The sequence below is a fragment of the Sarcophilus harrisii genome, chromosome 3 (genome assembly GCF_902635505.1).
Source record: "Sarcophilus harrisii chromosome 3, mSarHar1.11, whole genome shotgun sequence".
NCBI lineage: Eukaryota > Metazoa > Chordata > Mammalia > Dasyuromorphia > Dasyuridae > Sarcophilus > Sarcophilus harrisii.
The window spans coordinates 446,778,840-446,800,160 of record NC_045428.1 but is presented as its reverse complement, the minus strand read 5'-3'; the positions used below and the strand labels follow the sequence as shown (position 1 = coordinate 446,800,160).

General features: G+C 32.7%; 1 protein-coding gene across 4 annotated transcripts in view; it reads left to right on the top strand.

The window, feature by feature from the left end:
• RNF17 (ring finger protein 17) overlaps window positions 1-21,321 on the top strand; it is a 126,905-nt gene that overhangs the window by 38,160 nt on the left and 67,424 nt on the right. For all 4 annotated transcript variants that reach the window (XM_023499569.2, XM_031960840.1, XM_031960839.1 and 1 more), the window contains 4 exons: window positions 13,939-14,128; window positions 14,999-15,170; window positions 16,877-17,067; window positions 18,072-18,213. In XM_023499569.2, the coding sequence (XP_023355337.1) occupies window positions 13,939-14,128; window positions 14,999-15,170; window positions 16,877-17,067; window positions 18,072-18,213 (695 nt within the window). The remainder of the gene's footprint in view (window positions 1-13,938; window positions 14,129-14,998; window positions 15,171-16,876; window positions 17,068-18,071; window positions 18,214-21,321) is intronic.

Here is a 21,321-nt window from a genome sequence, read left to right as displayed (position 1 = left end):
CTTCTTAATTTAATTAATACATTCAAAATTATCCATTTCACATTTCATAATGTTCTCTGGTTCTTAATTTGCTTATAGTATCACTCTTTACACCTAAATCATGTACCCTTTTTGACCTTATTTTGTAATTATTTTTTCCTAGTTCTATGATATTTTTTGGCAGTTTGAAAGGACATTAAACAAGTAGACTAATTTAGGTAGAATTGTCCTTTTAAAAAAAAAATATTAGCTCAGCCTACCCATGAATAATTGGTGTTTTCCCATTTATTTAGACCTCACTATATATTTGTGTGAAAAGTGTTTTGTAACTGTGATCATATTGTTGCTGGATTTATTTTGGCAGATAGACACCCAAATATTTTATTTTTTTCTACAGTTATTTTAGATGGAATTTCTCTTTCTTTTGCTGCTAGATTTTGTTAGTAACATATAGAAATGCTGGTGATTTTTATGGGTTTATTTTATATACTGCAACTTTGCTAAAGCTGTTAATTGTTTCAAATACGTTTGATTGATTTTCTGTTATACCGTCATATCTGCAGAGAGTGCTAGTTTTATCTCCTCATTACCTACTCTAATTCCTTTAATTTCTTTTTCTTATTGCTAAAGCAATATTTCTTGTATAGTATTGAATAACTGTCGTAATAATGGGCATCCTTGTTTCACCCTTGGTCTAACTGAGAATGTATCTAGCTTATTATTATAAATGATGCTTGCTGATGGTTTTAGATAAATGCTGCTTATCAGTTTAAGAAACTCTATTCCTGTGCTCTATAGTGTTTTTAATAGGAATGCGTCCTATATTTTGTCAAAAGCTTTTTCTGCATTTGAGATTATCATATGATTTTTGTAAATTTTGTTATTGATATAGTCTATTATGCCAATAATTTACATAATACTGAACTAGCTCTGCATTCCTGGTATAAATTCCACTTAGTCGTTGTGTATTATCCTGCTGACAAATCTTTGCTAATATTTTATTTAAATTGTTTGCATCAATGTTCATTAAGAAGATGGGTTTATAATTTTCTTTCCCTATTTTGGCTTTTCTTAATTTAGATATCAACACCATGTTTGTGTCATAGAAGCAATTTAGCAGAACACTTTCTTGGTCTATTTTTCCAAATAGTTTACATAATATTGGAATTAATTATTCTTTAAATGTTTTGGTAGAATTCACTTGTAAATCCATTTGGATCTGGAGATTTTTTTCTTAGGGAGTCCATGGGTGGCCTGTTCAATTTCTTTTTTTCTAAAATTGGCTTAAGTTATTTCCTCTTATTAATCTGTGCAATTTATATTTTTGTAAAAATTCATTCATTTCAATTAAATAATTTTGTTGGCATACGTTTGGGCAAAATAGGTCTCAATTTCTTCTTTGGTAAGTTCATAGTTTTTCATTTTTTGGTGCTAGTAATTTGGTTTTTCCTTTCCTTTTTTCTAATTAAATTAACCAGAGATTTATCTATTTCGTTGGGTTTTTGGTTTTTTATAAAACCAATTCTTAGTTTTATTAATTCACATGTTTTCTTTTAATTTCATTAATCTCCCCTTTGATTTTCAGAATTTCTAATTTGGTATTTAATTGGGGGTTTTAATTTGTTCTTTTTCAAATTTTTTAATAGCATAGGCAATTCCTTGATCTTTCTCTATTTTATTAATGTAACTACTTAGACATATAAAATTTCCCCTAAGAACTGCTTTGGTTACATTCCATAAGTTTCAGTATGTTTGTCTCATTATTGTCATTCTCTTTGATGAAATTATTGTTTCTTTAGAATTTGATTATTTAATTTCATTCAATTCCAATTGGTGTTTAGTCTACCTTTCCCTGGCCCTTTATTGAACATAATTTTTATTGCATCATAATCTGAAAGGAAGCATTTACTGTTTCTGCCTTTCTGCATTTAAATGTGAGATTTTTATGTCCTAATACATGGTTAATTTTTGTGTAGGTGCTATGCACAGCTGAGAAAGATGTTATTTTCTATCTTTTTTCAGTTTTCTACCACAGTCTATCATATGTTTTCTAAGATTCTATTAGTCTCCTTAATTTCTTTCTTGTTTATTTTGTGCTTTATCTAATTCTGAGAGGGGAGAGGTTGAAGTCCCCTATTTTTGCTGTCTATTTCTTTTTGTAACTACCTTAACTTCTTTAAGAATTTGGATGCTGCACTGCTTGGTACATATGTTTAGTGTTATTGTGGTACCCTTTAATTGGAACTATTTTTACTTTTGGTTTATCTGAGATCAAAATTTCTACCCTTTATTTTGTTGCTTCAGCTGAAGCATAATAAATTCTGCTCCAGTCTTTTACCCTTACTCTGTATGTATGTATCTCTGTTTCAAAAGTATTTCTTAAAAGCAACATATATAAGATTCTGGTTTTTAATCCACTCTGCTATTTGCTGCTGTTTCATGGGAGAGTTCACCCCATTCTCATTCACAGTTATAATTATCATCTATATTATTAGTTATTACCAGTATTTCCCTCCATCCTCTCTCCTCTACATATACTTTTCTTTTTCCACCCTGTCCCTCTTAGTATTTTGTTTCTAACTCATTTTGCCCTCAACCTGCCCCCCCCCTTTTCTTTGTTCTTTTTCCCTCCCTTTTCCTTCCCCTTTCTCCTCCTCCTCCTATATAGGTTAGATAAATTTCTGTACCCAACTGAGTGCCAAAACTAATGTGATTAAGCTTCAGATAATGCTCATTACTTTCCCTTCCTTCCCTCTTTTGTAACTGGTCTTTTGTGCCTCTTCAGATGATCTAATTTGTCCCATTTCTACCTACTGCTTCTTCTCCCAGTACAATCTTTTCCTACCCCTTAATGTCTTTCTTTTAATATCATTATCTTTGAGCACTTTATGCCCATACTCTCTGTCTACATATTCCCCCTCCTAACTACCCTGATAAAAGATAAAATTCTCAAGAGTGACAAGTATCACATTCCCATCTAGGGATGTTAACAGTTTGAGCTATATATATATTTTTTTTCTTTCCTGTTTACCTTTCTTTGCTTCTCTTGAATCCTATGTTTATAGATCAAATTTTCTGCTTACTTCTGATCTTCTTAATAGAAATGAAAGTCCCCTACTTTACTGCCCAATTCATGTCACCCTGCTTTCTAGTTGTGAAGAATTCACTTCTAGAATTCGCTCAACAATTTTTGTCAGCTAGTGAATTCTTGCCCTACTAGCTGGGATGTTTATATTTGTCAAATACTAAGTTGCAGTGATCATTTAGTTTTGTGTTTTACATAACTGATTTGTTCCTCTGATCTATCACTGTTTATTAGCTAGATTGTTTTGATGATTGCTTCTTTATAATATAATTTGAAATTTGGTGCTGCTAGATTGCCTTCACTTTTTTTTCCTCTGATTCCCTTGATATTCTTGACATTTTATTCTTCCAGGTGAATTTTGTTATTTGTTTTTCTAGTTTTAAAAAATAATTCTTTGCTAGTCTGATTGTTATGGTATTGAATAAACCATTTAAACAGAATTGTCATTTTATTGAATCGACCTACCCATGAGTAATTATCTATCTTTATTTGTATGGAAAGTATCTTGTAATTGTATTCATATAGTCCTTGGGTTTGTCTTGGAAAGTAGACTCTCCAAGTATTTTATATTGCCTGCAGTTTTTTAAACAGACTTTCTATCTTTATCTGTTTTTGTTGGTGCCATGTAAAAATACTGTTTTATGTGAATTTTATTTTAACTTTGCTAAAGTTAATTATTTCATCTAGATTTTATTTCTCTCAAATTTTCTAGTTATATCATTTTCAGAGTGATAAATTTTCATTACATATTCTTCAGATTATTTTTCTTATCTCACTGCTATAGTTACCATTTCTACTACAATACTGAATAATAATTAATGGACATCTTTGCTTCATCCCTAATCTAATTAGAAAGGCTTCTAACTTATCTCCATTACAGGTAATGCTTATTCTTAGTTTAGGCACTTGATTGTTTTAAGAAAAACTCCATTTATTCTTTTGCTTTCTAGTATTTTTTAGTTTGATCAAAGTATATATTTTTAAAGTTTATTTTATTTGAAAACACAGTAAGAAAAAAAGAAAAACAGAAAAGGAATTTAAAACAAAGTAAAGCAAAACAAGAGAACATTGTCATGTGCCCAGCATAACATCAGGGAGAATTTGAAATACATAACAAATTACCAAATTCAAGAAAGTATGTGTGTATCTCTGTAGATATATATCTATCGGTATATCTGTATATCGATAGATACATAGATATATTAGTATAAGAAATTATATTCATAAAAATCCATTTTTTTCTTTACTTTCCTGCAAATTGTTCTTTGGTTCTCTGCTGCGCACCTTATTTACTTTTTTTTCCCCCCTTTTGTAAGCCCTATCAACTCCAAGCAAGCTGCAGTTAAGAAAAGATATTTACGTATACATATGTAGAAACACGCATACACACACTCACTCACTCCCCTGCCAATACTCTAATTCTGCTCCATAATTTGCCCTCCTTTGTCTTCTTCCCTCATTCTTTGCTTCCCCATCTACCTATCACTCCTCCCTTATTTCTTTATAGATTTTGAAGGGTACTAACCCTTGATGTTATTTATGAGGTTTTGCCTATTGAACCCATTCCCGATGTGAGTAGGTTTTCAGAACTACAAGCCCTCCTCCCCTGTCTAATGCCTCAGTGACTATTTTTCCTCTGTTACATCATTTGTATAACATGATTATTATTTTTACCTTAACTCTGCCATCAATCTTTCTTTTGAGCTACCCTATTGTTGATGTGAATATTAAACATATAGAGTTTCCATGTTAAAAAAAAAAAAAAAGAATTTGTCCATATTTACAGTTTGTCCATGTTGAGTTCCTTAAAATTGAGCTTTGCTATTGGCTTTTATATGTTAAATTTTCTGAAAATCTGCAAGTTCATTGAATGTTCATTTTTTTCTCATTCAAAATTATAGAAAATATTGCTGGATATATTTTTGGCCACAGGCCTAGTTCTTTTGATTGTCGGTAGATATGATTCCAGGACCTGCAGTCTTTTATTGTAGCTGCTGGTAAGTCTTGTACAGTTTTATTTGTAGCTTCAGCATATTTGAAATTTTTTTTCCTGGTTTTTTTTTTTTTTTGCAAAATTTTTTCTTTGATCTGGAGGTTTTCAAAATGTGACAATAATAATTCCTGTGTGTTTTCCACAAAAGATCTCTTTGAGGTGGTAATTGGTAGATTTTTTTTTCTATTTTTTATTTCTACTTTCCCCTCATCTTTTATCACTTCAGGACAATTTTCTTGGATTATTTCCTGCATTATTTTCTGCATTCCTCAAGGTTCTCTTTTTGGTCACAACTTTTAGGCAGTCCGTAATATTCTTATATTTTCTCTTCTTGATCTGTTCTCCAGATCTGTCATTTTTCTTGTTTCACTTTCTGTTCTTTTTCTTTCTTTATAATCTACTTTATTTCTTGGTCTATCATAGCTTCAGTGGCTTACCCTTGCCCAATTCTAATTTTCAAAGAATTATTTTCATCTTTAAGACTGTGTACCTCCTTTTCTAGTTGACTTTCTCCCCACAATTTTCTTTTTCTTCCATGGATTTTATTTATTTATCATTTTTCCTTCATATCTCTCATTTAATTTTTAAATGCCTTTTTGAGTTTTTCTGTAAATTCTCTGAGTGAGGAGCCATTTCACGTTACTCTTTGGGGTAGAAGTCTTCCCTCCCCACACACAAGTATCCTCTGAAAATGAATCCTAGTTTTCCCTGTTCCTTAATATGTTTCAATGATGGGCTTTCTTCTTTCAGTTTATTTTTTTTAAATAAGAGGTCTTAGTGTAAGCATTTCTAATCCTGGGATGGAGGGACATGGTGCCCTTAAGCTTGCCTTCAGCTCTCTACTCTGATTAGGAACCCCAAACCCAAGAATTCCCCCTCCTGCAGGTGCCCACACCCATAGCAGTGCTTCTGCACTGAGTGCTGGTTCTTCTCAGCAGCACAGTGGCCCGGCATTCCCAATCAGCTGAGGTTTACTCAGTTTATCTAGACTCAAACCTGAATTCCATAAACAGTCAGGGAGGTGAAAGTCCCTGTGATTCCTGCTGAGGCTCTAGCCATACCTAGGTAGCCCTAGGGGTCCCCACTTGATGTTTTTGTGGAGCTAGGCCAGAGGGTTTGCACTTCAGATGGCTTAATCCCTAATCCGGGGTCTTTAGGGTCTCTTGGGTTGTATCAGAAGGACCTTGTTCTGCCTTATATCTAATTGATTTTGCACTAGTTTGCCCTGAGGCCCAAATTTGTTCTGTTTGTGGGAAGAAATCTGGAGAGCTTGAAATTTACCAACCTACTTCACTATTTTCCCAGAATCCTCTCCTAATATTTAATAGGAATGGGACTTGTATTTTGTTGCAAGCTTTTCTTCTATTGATATGACTTTTGTTTGATATATTTGGTTGTTTTTGATATGGTCATCTTGGTTTATAGTTTTTCTAATATTTGACCAATGTCAGCCCTTCATTTCTAATATAAATCCCAATATAATAATCTAATATAAATCCCAATCAGTGTATGATTTTTGTGATATGTTGCTATAATCTCATTGTTAGCATTTTATTTACAATTTTTGCATCAATATTCATTAGAGAATTGGTCTAATGGCTTTTTCCGTTGATTTCTGTGGTTTAAATATCAATCTTATTTTATCATAGAAGGAATTTGGTGTATGACTCATTTATTTTTTTATGTAGTTTATAGAGTAATGAAATTAATTGTTCTTTTAAATGTTTGATAGAATTTACTTGGAACTTTCTGGTCTAAATTTTTTTTTCTCAGTGCTGATTTATTGCTTGGTCAATTTCTCTTTTTGGAAGATTATTTAAATATTTTTTCCCTCTTGTTCATCTAAGCAATTCATAAGCTTGTAAATGTCCATGTAAGTTACTTTGTCCGTTTTATTAACATATAATTGGAAAGAACTACTCCATAAATTGCTTTAATTTCATCTTTGTGGTAATACTTGCACTTTTTTTTCCCATTTTTGATACCGACAGTTTGTTTTTTTTATTTAAATGAAATTAACAGAGACTTATCTCTTTTTTTTAATTTATTTAAAAAAAAAATAAAACCAGTCCCACTTTTATGTATTCAGAAAGGTGTTTTTGTTTTGTTTTGTTTAATCTCACATTTTATTTTCAGGATTTTTATTTTGTTGTTTAACTGGAGATTTTTAATTCTTTCTAGTTTTTTTTTTTTAAATTGTATGATCTGATATCTTTTATTGACAGAAACATTGAGAAATTTTCCTTTAATGCTTTGGTTGCATGGGACAAAGCTTTAGATATGATCTAGGACAAGTCCTTAATTTTATAGATGAAAAACAAAATGAGATTTAAGTTCTCTTTGGGTCACAAATTCAGTTAGGACTAAGGTGAACTTAGAATTTACATGGATCTTTTGGTGAAAAGTTATGAGAGAAGGTGCAAAAGAAAGACGAGTTGAAGAAAGATCTTGAAGGTGACTTTGGAACACTTTCCGAATTACATTGATGTAATTTAGGGAAGGAATACTTGGGAAGATGGAAGGAGAAAGAAGAGCCTAGGCTGAAAGAGCAAGAAGGTGGTTTGACTTGAAGAGGAAAGAAAGGGAGGGTACACTTCAGAGAGAAGAAAATAGAAGAAGGGGACAGTTAGATGGTGCAGTAGATAGACCACCAGCCCTGAAGTCAGAAGGACCCGAGTTCAAATCTGATCTCACTTAACACTTCCTAGCTGTGTGACTCTGGGCAAGTCCATTTAATCCCAATTGCCTCAGAAAAAAAAAAAAAAAGAAAGAAAAGAAAATAGAGGAAGGATCAAGCTGAAAAACCTGAGAGGAGTTATTAGACTTGGCAGAGTTCCAGAGTTGAAAGTGACATTAAGCACCCAGAAACAGTTGACCACAGCATTTTTCCAAGAGAACAAATAGCAAGAAAGACAAAGGGGAAAATATCACTCACAGTCATGGAGAAAAACTAGAATTCTGCCAGGGCCACATAGCTGTTATCCATGTCACTACAGACTGGTCTCCCTCCTAGGACATAAGCTAAAAGGGTTTGACTAGCTTTTTTCCACTTTCCCAACTTATAAAGGGAAATAATTTCTTTTTTAAAAATGAAGAAATATTTTAGTGTGAAAACAATAAAAATGATCTAAAGAGACATGGAATCTTGATATAGCAGGAGGGGGGTGAGTGAAAAAGGGAAAGAAGACTATTAAATATTTGCAACTAAGTAGTAGTAGCTTTTCCTGAAGGGGAGCAGCAGCTAGAGCTTTTTCTGGGAGGAGGAAATTACTTGTGTTCCAAAGAATGATAACATAAATCCATGGTGGTCTTCAGTAATTCAGTTCAATAAACATCAAATGCCTACTTTAAGGCAGACATTGTGCTAAGGATACAAAAAGAGGCAAAAGAGTTCCTGTCCTCAAAGAACTTAAAATCTTCATGGGGAGTATACAAACAAATATATACAAAGTAAGCTATATATATATATATATATATATATATATATATATATATATATATATATATATATATATATATATATATATATATATAGGATAAATAGGAAATAATTAGGTAAAACACTGAAAAGAAGAGTTAAGAAATTCTCTCAGTAGGTAGAATTTTAGATAGGACTTAAAGGAAGCCAGGTAATTTAGTAATTAATCAGAGCAGAGGAGGGTATGCATTCTAGGCATGCGAGACTAGAGAAAATGTCTGGATGGGTTAGATGTAATGTCTAGATACTAGTGTCAGTGTCAAAAAGTGCATGTGGAGAGTAAAATATAAGAACAATAGAAATTCTAGCAGGAAAGTCCTAGAAGAATTTTGAATGCTTATCAGATCATTCTGCATTTGTCCCTGGAAATTTGAAGGAGAGGAGAATCAGACAAGCTCACCCTCAGAATGTTGCAAGGATATAGACATGAGGTGATGAGGGGTTGTACCAGAGTAGAAATGGCACTGTAAGGGGGGAAAAAAAGAGGTAGATTTGAGAGATATTGATAGTCCCTGGAACAGAGTGGATTTGGAGTGGTGTTGAGGTCAGAAAATGAAGAATTCAGGGTGACTGCTGGGTTATATGCCTGAAGGACTGGGAAGTTGGTGTTGCCCTCTGCAATAATAGGGAGCAAAACAGGTTTGGAGGTGTTCTGTCTTAGACTTAATTACATTTAAGATGTAAATTGGACAGCCAGTTCAAGATGTCTGAAAGGCAGTTGAGTACATAAGATGGGAAGTCATCAAAGAGTTTGGATCAGGAAAGGTAGATCTGAGAATTACCAACATAGAAATAATAATTAAATTCATAGTAGGCGATGACTTCCCCACATGAAGTTACAGCATAGAGAAAAGCTTCTTAAACTGTAGGTTGTGACCTCATATGGCATCACATAACTGAGTGGGGGAGGTTTATGAAGTTATAATTATCAGCAAATGTTTAATTTTTGTTTACCTATTTTACATACTCAGGGTCATGTTTAAGAAGCTCTGGTATAAAGAGAGAAGACAACCCAGGACAGAAAGAAGTCTGAGACATTTATAATTAGAGGGTATTATTTAAAGGAGAATCCAGCAAAAGAAAGTGAGAAGGAGCAGTTAGATTGATAGGAGTAAAATGAGGGGAGAATGGTGTCCTGAAAACCTAGAAGGAAGATTGAATCTAGGAAAAAAGAGTGATCAGCAATGTCAGAAGATGCAGAAATCGAGGAGGAGGATTAGGAAAGGATTTGGCTCTTTAGAGGTCATTAGTAACTTTGGAGAAAGCAGTTTTGGATAATATAAGGAGTTCAGAATGAGAGGAGAGAAAACAGGTGCTGAACATAAATGGTCTTTTCAAAGAGTTTAGCTACAAAGGACAGTAGAGAAAAATAGGATCATTTCAAGGATGGAAGGATCAAATGACGTTCTTCATAATGGAAGACATGCGTATGTAGAAAATGAGCCAGTAGAGGAAGAGAGATTGAAAATAAATGAAAGAATGGGGATGATAGAGCACTTGGAGGAGATGGAATCAAATAGCATTATTTGAACAAATTAGTTTTGTTAAGGAATAAGGCCGCCACTTCATCATGTGAATAGCTGAAGGAAAAAGTGGCTGAAAGGCACCGGAGTGATGAGATGAGGAAGAAGTTCACAATAATGCCTTCAGCTTTGTTTTGTTTTGTTTTGTTTTTTCCTATAAAATGTGAGGCAAGATTCTAAGCTAAAAATAGGACAAAGGGGAATTATGGGAGGTTTGAAGATACATATAAATATTTGGAAGAGCCTCTGAAGAGTGGGATGGCGAATTGAGTAGGGAATATAAGAGGATTGCCTACTAGCAACAAGGGTCCAATTGAGGCTCTCGGCAGAATCATCTAGTAGAGGTCAGAGGAAGGAAAAAATGAATAGTTATTTTTGAATTCCCTGTTGAAATTGCCAAGATATTACTTTTGTGAGAGATCTGCTGGCTTCTTGGGACATTTGTGCCAGAAGAGAGAGATTTCTCTCAAGACCTATTCAGTGATTCCTAAAAAACATTCCTAAAGTTAATACATCTTGGAATATTTGACCTCCTAGGAATGTGCCATTGAGATTTGGTTGACTGAAATAGGGCTTTGGAAATACATACCTTATTCAAAAGAAAAAAGGGATGTGTGGATTTAAGGGGAGATAGGATAGACATTGTATTCACAAGGGAATGTTAGAACAAAAAAAGAGAAAGTATTTAGGTGTTGACCTATGGGAGCAGGAACAGAACTGATAACATGAGAATATAGTTCCTAGAAAATAAAGGGATTATTCAGTCTGGCAGAGAGGCTTTTGAATGTTTATGGGTACTTAGTTCTCTGCACTATCTTTTAAGCAGACAATTTTGAGTTGCATCAACGATATCAATTTCATTCCTTAAAAGTTGAAGGAACCAATGAAAAGGAACTCTACTTTGGCTCTGATGCTCCCTGTTAGACTTTGTATAGAGAGAAAATGAAAATTAAAAATAGCATATCTAATGTGTTAGATTTAGTAAAGAAAATCTTTCAAAAAAATTTTAAAGAAAGAATAGAATAAGTAGGATCCTATAGCTTACAATTCTGTGAGGATAGGTAACTCAGGAATAAAAAAGTTCAAAATCCCCTGGTTTTCATGAAGATAGCTAATAGGGATAAGAAAATGGTATGTTTTTAGCTATACTGGAGAAAGAGAATCCAGAAGAGAATATGCTACTAGGGATGACTAAAGTATTAATGATAAAGAAAATAATGCTACTTGACTTTTTTTAATTAAAGCTTTTTATTTTCAATATGTATAGATAATTTAACATTCACCGTTGTAAAACCTTGTGTTCCAATTTTTTTCTCCCTCTCTTCCCTTCCATTCCTCCTTTTGATAGCAAATAATCCAATATATGTTAAGCATGTGCAATTTTTATACATATTTCTACAATTATGCTGCATAAGAAAAATGAAAGAAAACAAAATGCAAGCAAACTACAACAAAAAAAGTGAAAATATTATGTTGTGATCCATACTCAGTCCTCACAATCTGTTCTCTGGGTGTTCTATTTTCTTAATTAAAGAAAATGATCTTTAGATTAAAAGGATTACACAAATGGCAAAATCAGAGTTTATTGAACTAATATTAGTAAGGACATAATAGAACACTTTACTGATCTTGATAATATTTATTATAGATATGGAGTGAAAGTCTTCCCCCCCCCCCCAAACTCAAGGAGAGGAGTAGAAAAGATGGCCAACAATCCAAAAGACATTTTTTTAAACTAACTTGTTTAACTAAAAAATGAATTAAGCCCCAGGAAAGTATGAGACATAATAACCCCAAAAAGAAAAAAAACCCAACAATTTATTTCCTGTTTTAGTTGAGATGGCCATAGAAAGAAACATCAAAAATAAGTAGAAAATATCAGAAAATAATTCACATTGATAAATATGAAGGGTCTGGATTTTCTCATTAAAAGTGAAGACGGGAGAATATCTCACAATTGGCAGATAGCTCATACAAAGGACCAGAAACATGAGCTAGAACATCATGTGTTAGAGAAAAGCAAGGCTGGAGTGTACTCCTTAAGGACTAGTATAATTCACTTAATGATAAACTGAAGCCAGTTTTTGAAGGGTTTAAAGTTTTGTTTTTTAATTTTAAGGCAGTTTGAGGGGAGCGCTATTTAATTCTAAAAACATTAGGGAACCACCGAAAGTTCTTTATAGCTGACTTCCAGTATTTTAGTATCTAATTTTAGTCTCTTCTGAATTCCAGTTCTACTCTTTCTTGGCCATTTCAAACTGAATATTTCATATTTATTTATAATTCATTGTATTAGAAGCAGAACTCAACTTTTCTCCCAAATTTCCAAGGTCTGTAACCCTGGATTCATCAAGTCTTTATTCCCCTTCACCTTATATAATATATCCACTTAATTCACAGATTTATGTATTCTAATTCCTTTATAATAACTCATGAATCCATCTTCTCACCATTCAGTTATTACTCTGTTCAGGTATCTTACACCTGGACCAACTGCAAAAAATTAACTGGCTTGTTATTTAAAGGTATTAACAATTTGGTTAGAATTACTTTTCCATGCTTGGTACTTCTCTTTTCACACATGATGGACCAGCCAAGTTGATTTTCTTGTTCTTCCTTATGCCTAACAATCTACCATCGTTTGCATATACTGCATTTTTTTTTAATTTTTCAGTAATATTTTATTTTTCCAAATACATGTGAAGATAGTTTTCAACATTCATCTTTGTAAGACTTCATATTCCAAATTTTTCCTTCCCTCTCATCTCCCAACTTCCCAGGACAGGTAATCTGATATAGGTTAAATGTGTGCAATTCTTTTAAACAATGTTACCATGTTTTTTATGTTGTACAAGTAAAAAATGGACCAAAAGGGAAATAACCATGAGAGAGGCAAAAAAAATTATGAAAATACTTTCCTTCGATCCATATTGTCTATGGATGGGGATGACAGTTTTCATCCCAAGTCTTTGGGAATTGTCTTGAATCTCCATGTTGTTGAAAAGAGCCAAGTTCATCACACTTGATAATCATACACTCATCTTGTTAACTGTATTGTGTTCTTTTGTTTACTGTTTCTTGTACCTAGCATTAATTACTTCTTAACCTTGGCCTCTTTGAATTTTTAGGTTTCTTCAGTGTTCAACTCCAGCATCACTTGTGAGGCTTTTATTTCTTTACTGCCTTTCTTTCTGTATTCAACTGTTCATTAACTCTCCATTAAATTACCTTCTATTTACATATATCTAAGGTGTGTATATATCGTTTACACCATTGGAGTGTAAGCTGCTTGGGGGCAGAGACTTTTATATTTATTTTTTTATCCTTAGCATTTAGCATATTTCCTGGCACATAGTAGGAACTTAATACCTTTTTCCTGGTTGATTGAAGCTCTGGAAAGAGATGAACTGAATATTCTGATTTGGGATGTATGTGTATTTGAGTGATAATTGACTCTATTAAAGTTAATAAGAGACTAGAGAGAGCCCCAAAAAGAGTCCTAATTTGAAAGTGACACATTATATGATCCTAAAAAGGAGACTTCCAAACTGATCAATTTGAAATAAAGTCAAAATAGGGCAGAATTAATCCCAAAAAAATCCAAGGAGAAACAGGTATTTAGAAGGTGAAGAAAGGTGCTCAACAGAGCCAGAGGAGTCAAGAAGAATGAAGACTGAGAAAAGGGTCATTGGATTTAGTGATGATGAAATCCTTAACCTTGAAGAGTGATCTCAATTGAGTGGCAAGGAATGAAACTTTTAAATGAACAAATGCATTTCTAAATCCATGACAGAGTAAAACTAATTCATGTGAAGGGTTTTATGCCTTTTTAAAAATTTTGTCTCGATACTAAGTTTGATATATTTTTCCATCACTTTAGGTGCAAAGATATTTATCAACAGTATAGAAAACGGAATGTGGTGCCGTGGAACTATCACTGAACTAATTCCTATTGAAAATAAAAATGTGGGGAAACCCTGTGGTCTTACCAAATACCCAATCCGGGATGTTGCACTGATGCAAGTTTTCATGATAGATTTTGGGAATTCTGAAGTCTTAGCTGTTTCAGGGTATGTCATTTCTAATTGTTTTTGTGTGTGTGTGTCTGTGCTCTACATGAATAAATTGGGAGAAAAACAAGAGGTGAGAAATGTTTGTGTAGAGACATCCTATCAAGAACTACTTCACTTTTTCCTCATTCTTTTATTTCTTAATAGATTGGTAAAAAGTCATTTGTTACTATTAAAAATAAGAACTTTTGTTTAGTGGCAATATGATTTTAAATTAAGATATTTCCATTTGGGTAGTAAATGTCCTACGTCAACTAAAAATGAGCAGAAAATATTTCTATGAGAACTGTCACTAGCATGGAGCTGTTGTGAATTAAACTATAAACGTAGCATTGTAAATTCATTGGTCAGTTTTTATAAGCAAATCAAAATTTGATCCATTACTAAGCCATTTATATTTATTAATGGAAGACAGTTTGGTATTGTGGAAAGAATATGGGGTTTGAAGTCAGAAAACCTGAGTTCAAAGCCCCACCTCTATCACATACTATTTGTGGGACCTCACGGAAGTCACGTCCTTCTATTATAATCAGATTCCTCATTTGTAAAATAAGGAAAATGGAATAATGACTATCATTCTCCTAAATCAGGGATCCTCAAACTTTTTAAATAGGGGGCCAGTTCACTGTCCCTCAGACTGTTGGAGGGCTGGACTATAGTAAAAACAAAAAGTTTGTTTTGTGGGCCTTTAAATAAAGAAACTTCATATCCCTGAGTGAGGGGGATAAACGTCCTCAGCTGCTGCATCTGGCCCGTGGGCCATAGTTTGAGGACCCCTGCCCTAAATTTTAAGCATAGGTTATTTCAGGCATGGGTAGAAGTTCAGGATTAAATCACTATTTTTAATAATGTTGCTTAAATTTTTGCTAGGGTTGGTGATGGCCACATAGTTAGACCAGGACATGGTGCTCTACAACATCTAGTGGTAAATGATCTATGTCTGATTATAAGAAAGCCTGATTCATATATTGAAGCACTGCTAGGAGATCTCCATCCATTAGCATTGCCATGCTCATTAAAGGATATTGTTCCACAGAATTCGGTGAGTAAATAAATCGACAAATGTTAACTAGTATTTATTAAGGATAGTTTCTCTTAGGTTAAAAGAACTTTTAAATATTACATATGAATCAGTCTTTTCTAAAAGAGTAAGCAGTAGAACTGGAATGTGCACAAAGAACTTATATACTGAGTTTGCAAGAGCCAATTTTTAAAAAATAAGTTGTTTTGCTTTTATTTCTCAAAATTAGTTCAGAATGCTTTTCAAATAATTGATAAAATTAAGTTAGTTTTTAGTCAACCAAAAAATACATGCATGGAATGTTGTTTATTGGTTTGAAATATAATTCATATGTGTTAATAATGTTAATAATTGTTAATAATGCATAGTTCATCTGAAAGTTAACCATCAACAATCGGTGTCAGTCATGATAAGCTTGCTTCACTATTCCCATTCTCAAAGTTTCTCTTTATTTGAGGAATTGAATATTCCTTCTTTCCAAAGTATTAGTTTTATTCTTGATCATAATGCTTTCTTACAGTGATTTTTATTATTCATTTATCCATTCACACATCCTTTTATGAAGAAAATGAGAGGCAAGCAAATAATAATTAGTAATAACAAGTAAAGAGGTCTCTGTGTTTGGAGGACGAGGGTCTCATTTCAGAGCTTCTATAAATTATTAACTTTTTTTAAAGTAGAATATTCAGATATTTTATTTAAATTCACACTTATTGTATTGTAATTTGTATAATGAAATAGCTCACATCTAAATAGTCCTTTACAGTTTTACTGAGTATTTTTCTCACAACCTAGTGAAGTATAAGGTAAAGCAAGCATCGATTGTTGTTTTCACCACAGCACCCACATTTTGCTCTTAAATAGGTTAGGAGAAATACAAAGAAAGAAAGACTTGCCTAAGACAGATATTAATACATATAGCTACAATAAGACTCCTGTCAAGAAAACTGAGCCCAATCATTTAATTCCCTTATCTAAAACTATGGCTAGCTTTTTACCTTGTAGGTGAACCAGTTTGCATTTCAGCCTTAAAGTAGAAGTTCTTAATAGCTAAAAAAAGAATAGCTTAGAAGCACAGACTGAAGTAATGAAAAGACCAAGATAAAGGAATGTGGAATTTCTCACTTGATTACTTTGTCACTTCTAAAATAGTCATTTCAAAAAATGGCCACTTTTTCCTTTGCTTTACATAGGGTATTCATACTAAGATTGGTAATTTTTGTGTAGCTTATTTATAATTTTTAGTCCTAGAAACTTACCCGAGTTAAGTTACTTGTCTGGTCATATGTAACTTATATATATATATATATATATATATATAATCAGAACATTTGACCCCAAGTCTTTCTGAATTCATGATTGATCCATATTACCTAACAAGGAGTAATCTCTTTGAAACTGACCCTTACAAAGGTAAAATGATACATGATATATAGTCCATCCCAGACCTTCTTTCTTCCACTATGCCATGGTGATAAAAGCAACACTTGATATGGATAGTTCTGTTAGTATAGCCTTGATATAAGAAACATCATAATGTTATCTTTTGGTTTCTGATGGAAACGGCTTTTTTTTTTTTTCTTCCAATGTTTAAATTGGTGATCTGATATTTTCGTTCATGATTACATTCTACATTCTGTAGAGAAAATAACTTATGATCAGAGAGAGTGTTGTTATAACAGAATTATAATATTTAAATTGACTTTTGATTATGATTTATTCAATAGAATGAAGGCTGGGGAGAAGAAGTTAAAATGGAATTTTTAAAAATGGTAAACAACAAAGCTGTTCTTATGAAAGTCTTTCGAGAAGAAGATGGTGTACTTATTGTAGATCTCAAGAAACCTCCAGCAAATAAAATAAGCAGTGATATGCCAGTATCTCTTAGAGATGCATTAGTTTTTATGGAATTAGCAAGGTATGCATCTTAAGAAGATAAGTCATTTTAAGATTGGGACTTTTCAAATAGCATTTTTTAATCTTGAAAAATTCCTTGGCTTTTTGAATATATGATTTTTAAAAGTCTACTTCAGACTTCTGCATAGGTCTAATGTACTATCTATCATCTGCTCTAGTCACATTCTGTGACTACAAAAACTGAAATTATTTGGTTTATTAACTACAAGAAACAGGGGAAAACTTAGTTTAAGTCAGTGCATTATGATTCAAAATGTGAATAAATCTAAAATGTAGATGTTTTGTTTAGTGTACCCAATAATCTCTTATAAAGTATTGTATTTCTACATATTTCCACAGATCATAATTAAGTTAAATTACTGGTCTTTTTTAAAAAAAAGAAAAAAAAGCTTGTCTTATAATTTCCATCTTTTATTGTGATGTTGGTTATATACCCTTGAGTTTTTTCCTTCCTTTCCCCCTCAATTATGTATGAGATGTCCTGCTGGCAGGAAGTGCTTACTTAAAGCAGTTACTATTAAAATTATTTTAAAAGTAAGTTTTAAAGTTATATATAAATAGAGAATATGAATAATATTTAAAATCACTACTTGAAGCAGTAAAGGGCTAATTTATTTAAGGAAGACAGAATAAATCACAGAAACTATGGAACTACATTAGCTAATACTTAGAAATTATTATGTTTAAAGTGTAGATAATAGTAGATGTCTTCAAATGCATGCTTGTAAATTTTTTGTTTTTGTTGAGGCCAAAGCTTTTATCTCTATTATATAATTCACCTTAAGATTAAAGTAGAATATTGAAATCTCTTAATAGGAATTGAAGAGAAGGGCTAAATTAACATTTAAAATTATCAAGTTGAGAATTATCTGGCTTTAAATAATTAAGGCTTTTAAATATCCATGAATTTCTTATAGAGATAGTTACTAGAATATAGAAATGGGGGTGGGGGGGGACATTTTAACCTTAACAGTTTATTTACACTTTGGTTGTACTTTTACTTAGGTTTAGGTCACAATCACCCAGTATTCCATCTGAACAGAATATGACTTTAAGATACCATCCACCTGTATTACCAAAAGAATTGTCAAATGTGTCAGTGGTGGTTTGTCATATAAATAATCCTTCTGATTTTTATCTTCAATTGGTAAGTATCTAGAGCCGTTTTGGGGAATGATACTTCATTTTCCAAAAGATAAATGGGCATGTGTAATAGGAATATCCACTTTTGAGATTTCCAAGTCAACATTATGGGTACTGCCTACATCAGTGGAAATTACAACCCACCCATACTGTCTATTTCTGTATATCTTCCTCTCAGTCTTCCACATGGGATCAATTTTCTCTATTTCATTGATTTCAGGACAGTACCTCTGGTCCTTCTTTCTTTGTGTATAAACACATGTATCTTCTTTTCCAGTCATATATTTTACATCCCATCCTTCTATACATGTCATTATTGACAGTATGTTGTTGTATCTTTTATACTCACTAGTATAATATTTTTACTTTGGGTCATTAAGTTTTTGGTTCCACTAAAAACTTTGCTTTTCTTGCATTGTGACCAATAGAGGAAGCATCCTGAGAGTTGAAAGAATGCCAAATTTGATATTAGAGTACCTAAGTTTAAATCCTAATTGTGACATATATCTGGTTTTGGATAAAACAGTTGTCCTCTATGAGTGTCAGTTTCCTTCATAAAATGAAGGAATTGGATTAAATGAATTCTAAGGTCCTAACATTAAGACTTTATGATTATAACAAAAAGAGCTTTGGAGAAAAAAAAAGTCGAAAGTATAAATGATGCTGTAAAACTTTCAAATAAAACTCAATTTACTCTAATTCCTTTTCAATTCTTGATCCATGTTACTGTCTACCTATATTACATACTAACATACTATCTGTAATTCAGTGATTTGTTCATTGTATTAATGAACTATCACATGGAAAATATGCATTCGTCATCTATTTGTTTAGTTCTGTGTAGACTCCTAAGTAGATTTTTTTTTCTATGAATTATCTTGAGTAACCAAAGATCTCATTGAGCAGATTCTATAATTTTCATTAAGGAATTTTATGCTGTCAGTAGTATTATTTACAAAGTACAAGTATCTGGAAAAATCTGTTTATTGGAGTTATTCTTTCACTTAAGCTTTGTACTTAGTCACCCTCCATGATAAGGGCAAATTGTCTGTCAAGTTAGCTTCCCTGGTTAAAGCCTCATATATTACTGAAAAATATGGAAAGTCCTTGAAGAGAAGAAATCATGGAAGAAAAGGAAGTTGGTAAGATATGGTAAGAATTTAGTTAATAAGATAAGAGAAAGAAAGTTGGAACTGCTAAGGTGATAATAAGGAGTTGACAAATCTGAAATTAACTACTCCCAGAAGCAGTTTACTCCAGCAGATTTCCAGGGTAGCCACTAGCAAGAACAGCAAAATGCTGAAGATCTCTCTTGCAATTGGTTTGGAGAGCAAGAAGTTTTGTAACAGATGCATAAACCTCTACCTGCATGGTCCCCTGGAAACAATTCTTACCTACGTCATGATTGATGAATCCTTTCCTGTTAACTACCATGAGAAGTCTCCCATATGTTCCGCCTACATGCCAGACTGCTTCACTTTCATCCAGCTCGACCTGGCTTGCTGACTTCATGGGAATGACTTTTTTTTCCCTGAAGGTAACTCAGTAATTGGTGAATCTCTGCCTGGAACTTCTCCATTATGAAAACACAGCCTATGCTGCTCACTCACTGGCTTCTACCTTAGCTCCATGTCTTATTTTTGTAGCTGCTGCCTGGTCCCCACAAGGAGTACCTTTCTTCTTTCTTATTCCTCTTTGCTCTTTCCTTTTATTCTTTCTGTGTAGAATGTAAGCTCCTTGAGAGTAGGAAGCATCAGCAAGGTAGTACAGTAGTCCAGGCATATAGTAAACAATAAATGCTTTAGTCATTTAAAATATAAAGTGTATGATATTTATCTTTCTGTTATGTTCATAGCATCTATCCTGAAAGTGCAACATATTCAGTCTTGTGGAAATGAAAATCTCAAGTAATGCTTTTCCTGATTATTAGGAAGAAGGAAATAACCACATTGAAAAAATAACGAAGAGCTTCATTATGAAGAGAAAGTCTTAGGATTTTGCAGGGAGGAATCTAAAGGCTCAGACAAAATATTTGTTTCATCTGTAAGAATCAGGGATTGACCTAGATAACCTTTGTGATTCCAGGTCTAAATTTATGAAACTATAAGGGACTATTTAATATGAATGAGACATTCTACAATTAATAAATCATTACAGGATATAAACAAGCAGTTTTAAAATTACCAAACATTTTCCCCCTATTCCATGGTCCCTACAACCTCCCAAAAAGGGAGAAAGAAAGAAAATAAAATTGTAATAGTCAAGCAGAACAAATTTCCCCTGTTTGCTATGACAAAAATATTTTATTTTGCATGTTGATTCTTAATGCTCTTGAATTAGGTAACAATTTTCATCATTGGTCCTCTGGAATTTTGATCACTGCATTGGTCAGTCTTTAAATATTTGATAATTGTTAATTTTTTCAGTATTGATATTAGCATATGAATTGTTCTCCTAATTCTACTCCACTATGTATCAATACATCTTTTTTGAGACCTCTTCATTTTGCAGTACAATTATATCCCATTTAGTCCCCAAATCAATAGGTGTTTCAATTTCTCTTTCTTTTATTAAAATATTTTTCTTTTTTGTTATTATAGCTTTTTATTTACAAAACGTTGCATCGGTAATTTTTCAACATTGACCCTTGCAAAATCTTCTGTTCCAAATTTTTCCCTCCTTCCCCCCACCCCTTCCCCAAAATGGCAGATAGTCCAATACATGTTAAATTTGTTAAGTATATGTTAAATCCAAGATATGTATACATAGTTATACAGTTATCTTTCTGCACAAGAAAAATCGAATCTAGAAAGAAAGAAAAAAAACCTGAGCAGTAACAGAAGGAGTAGAAATGCTATGTTGTAGTCTACACTCATTTCCCATGGTTCTTTTTCTGGGTATAGCTGACTCTTCATTACTGAACAATTGGAACTAGTTTGAATCATCTCATTGTTTGAGAGCCATGTCTGTCTATCAGAATTGGTAATCGTATAATCTTGTTGCTTTGTATAATGGCCTCCTGATTCTGCTTATTTCACTTATCAATCCATGGAAGTCTCTCCAGGCCTCTCTGAAATTATCCTGTTGGTCATTTCTTACAGAACAATAATAA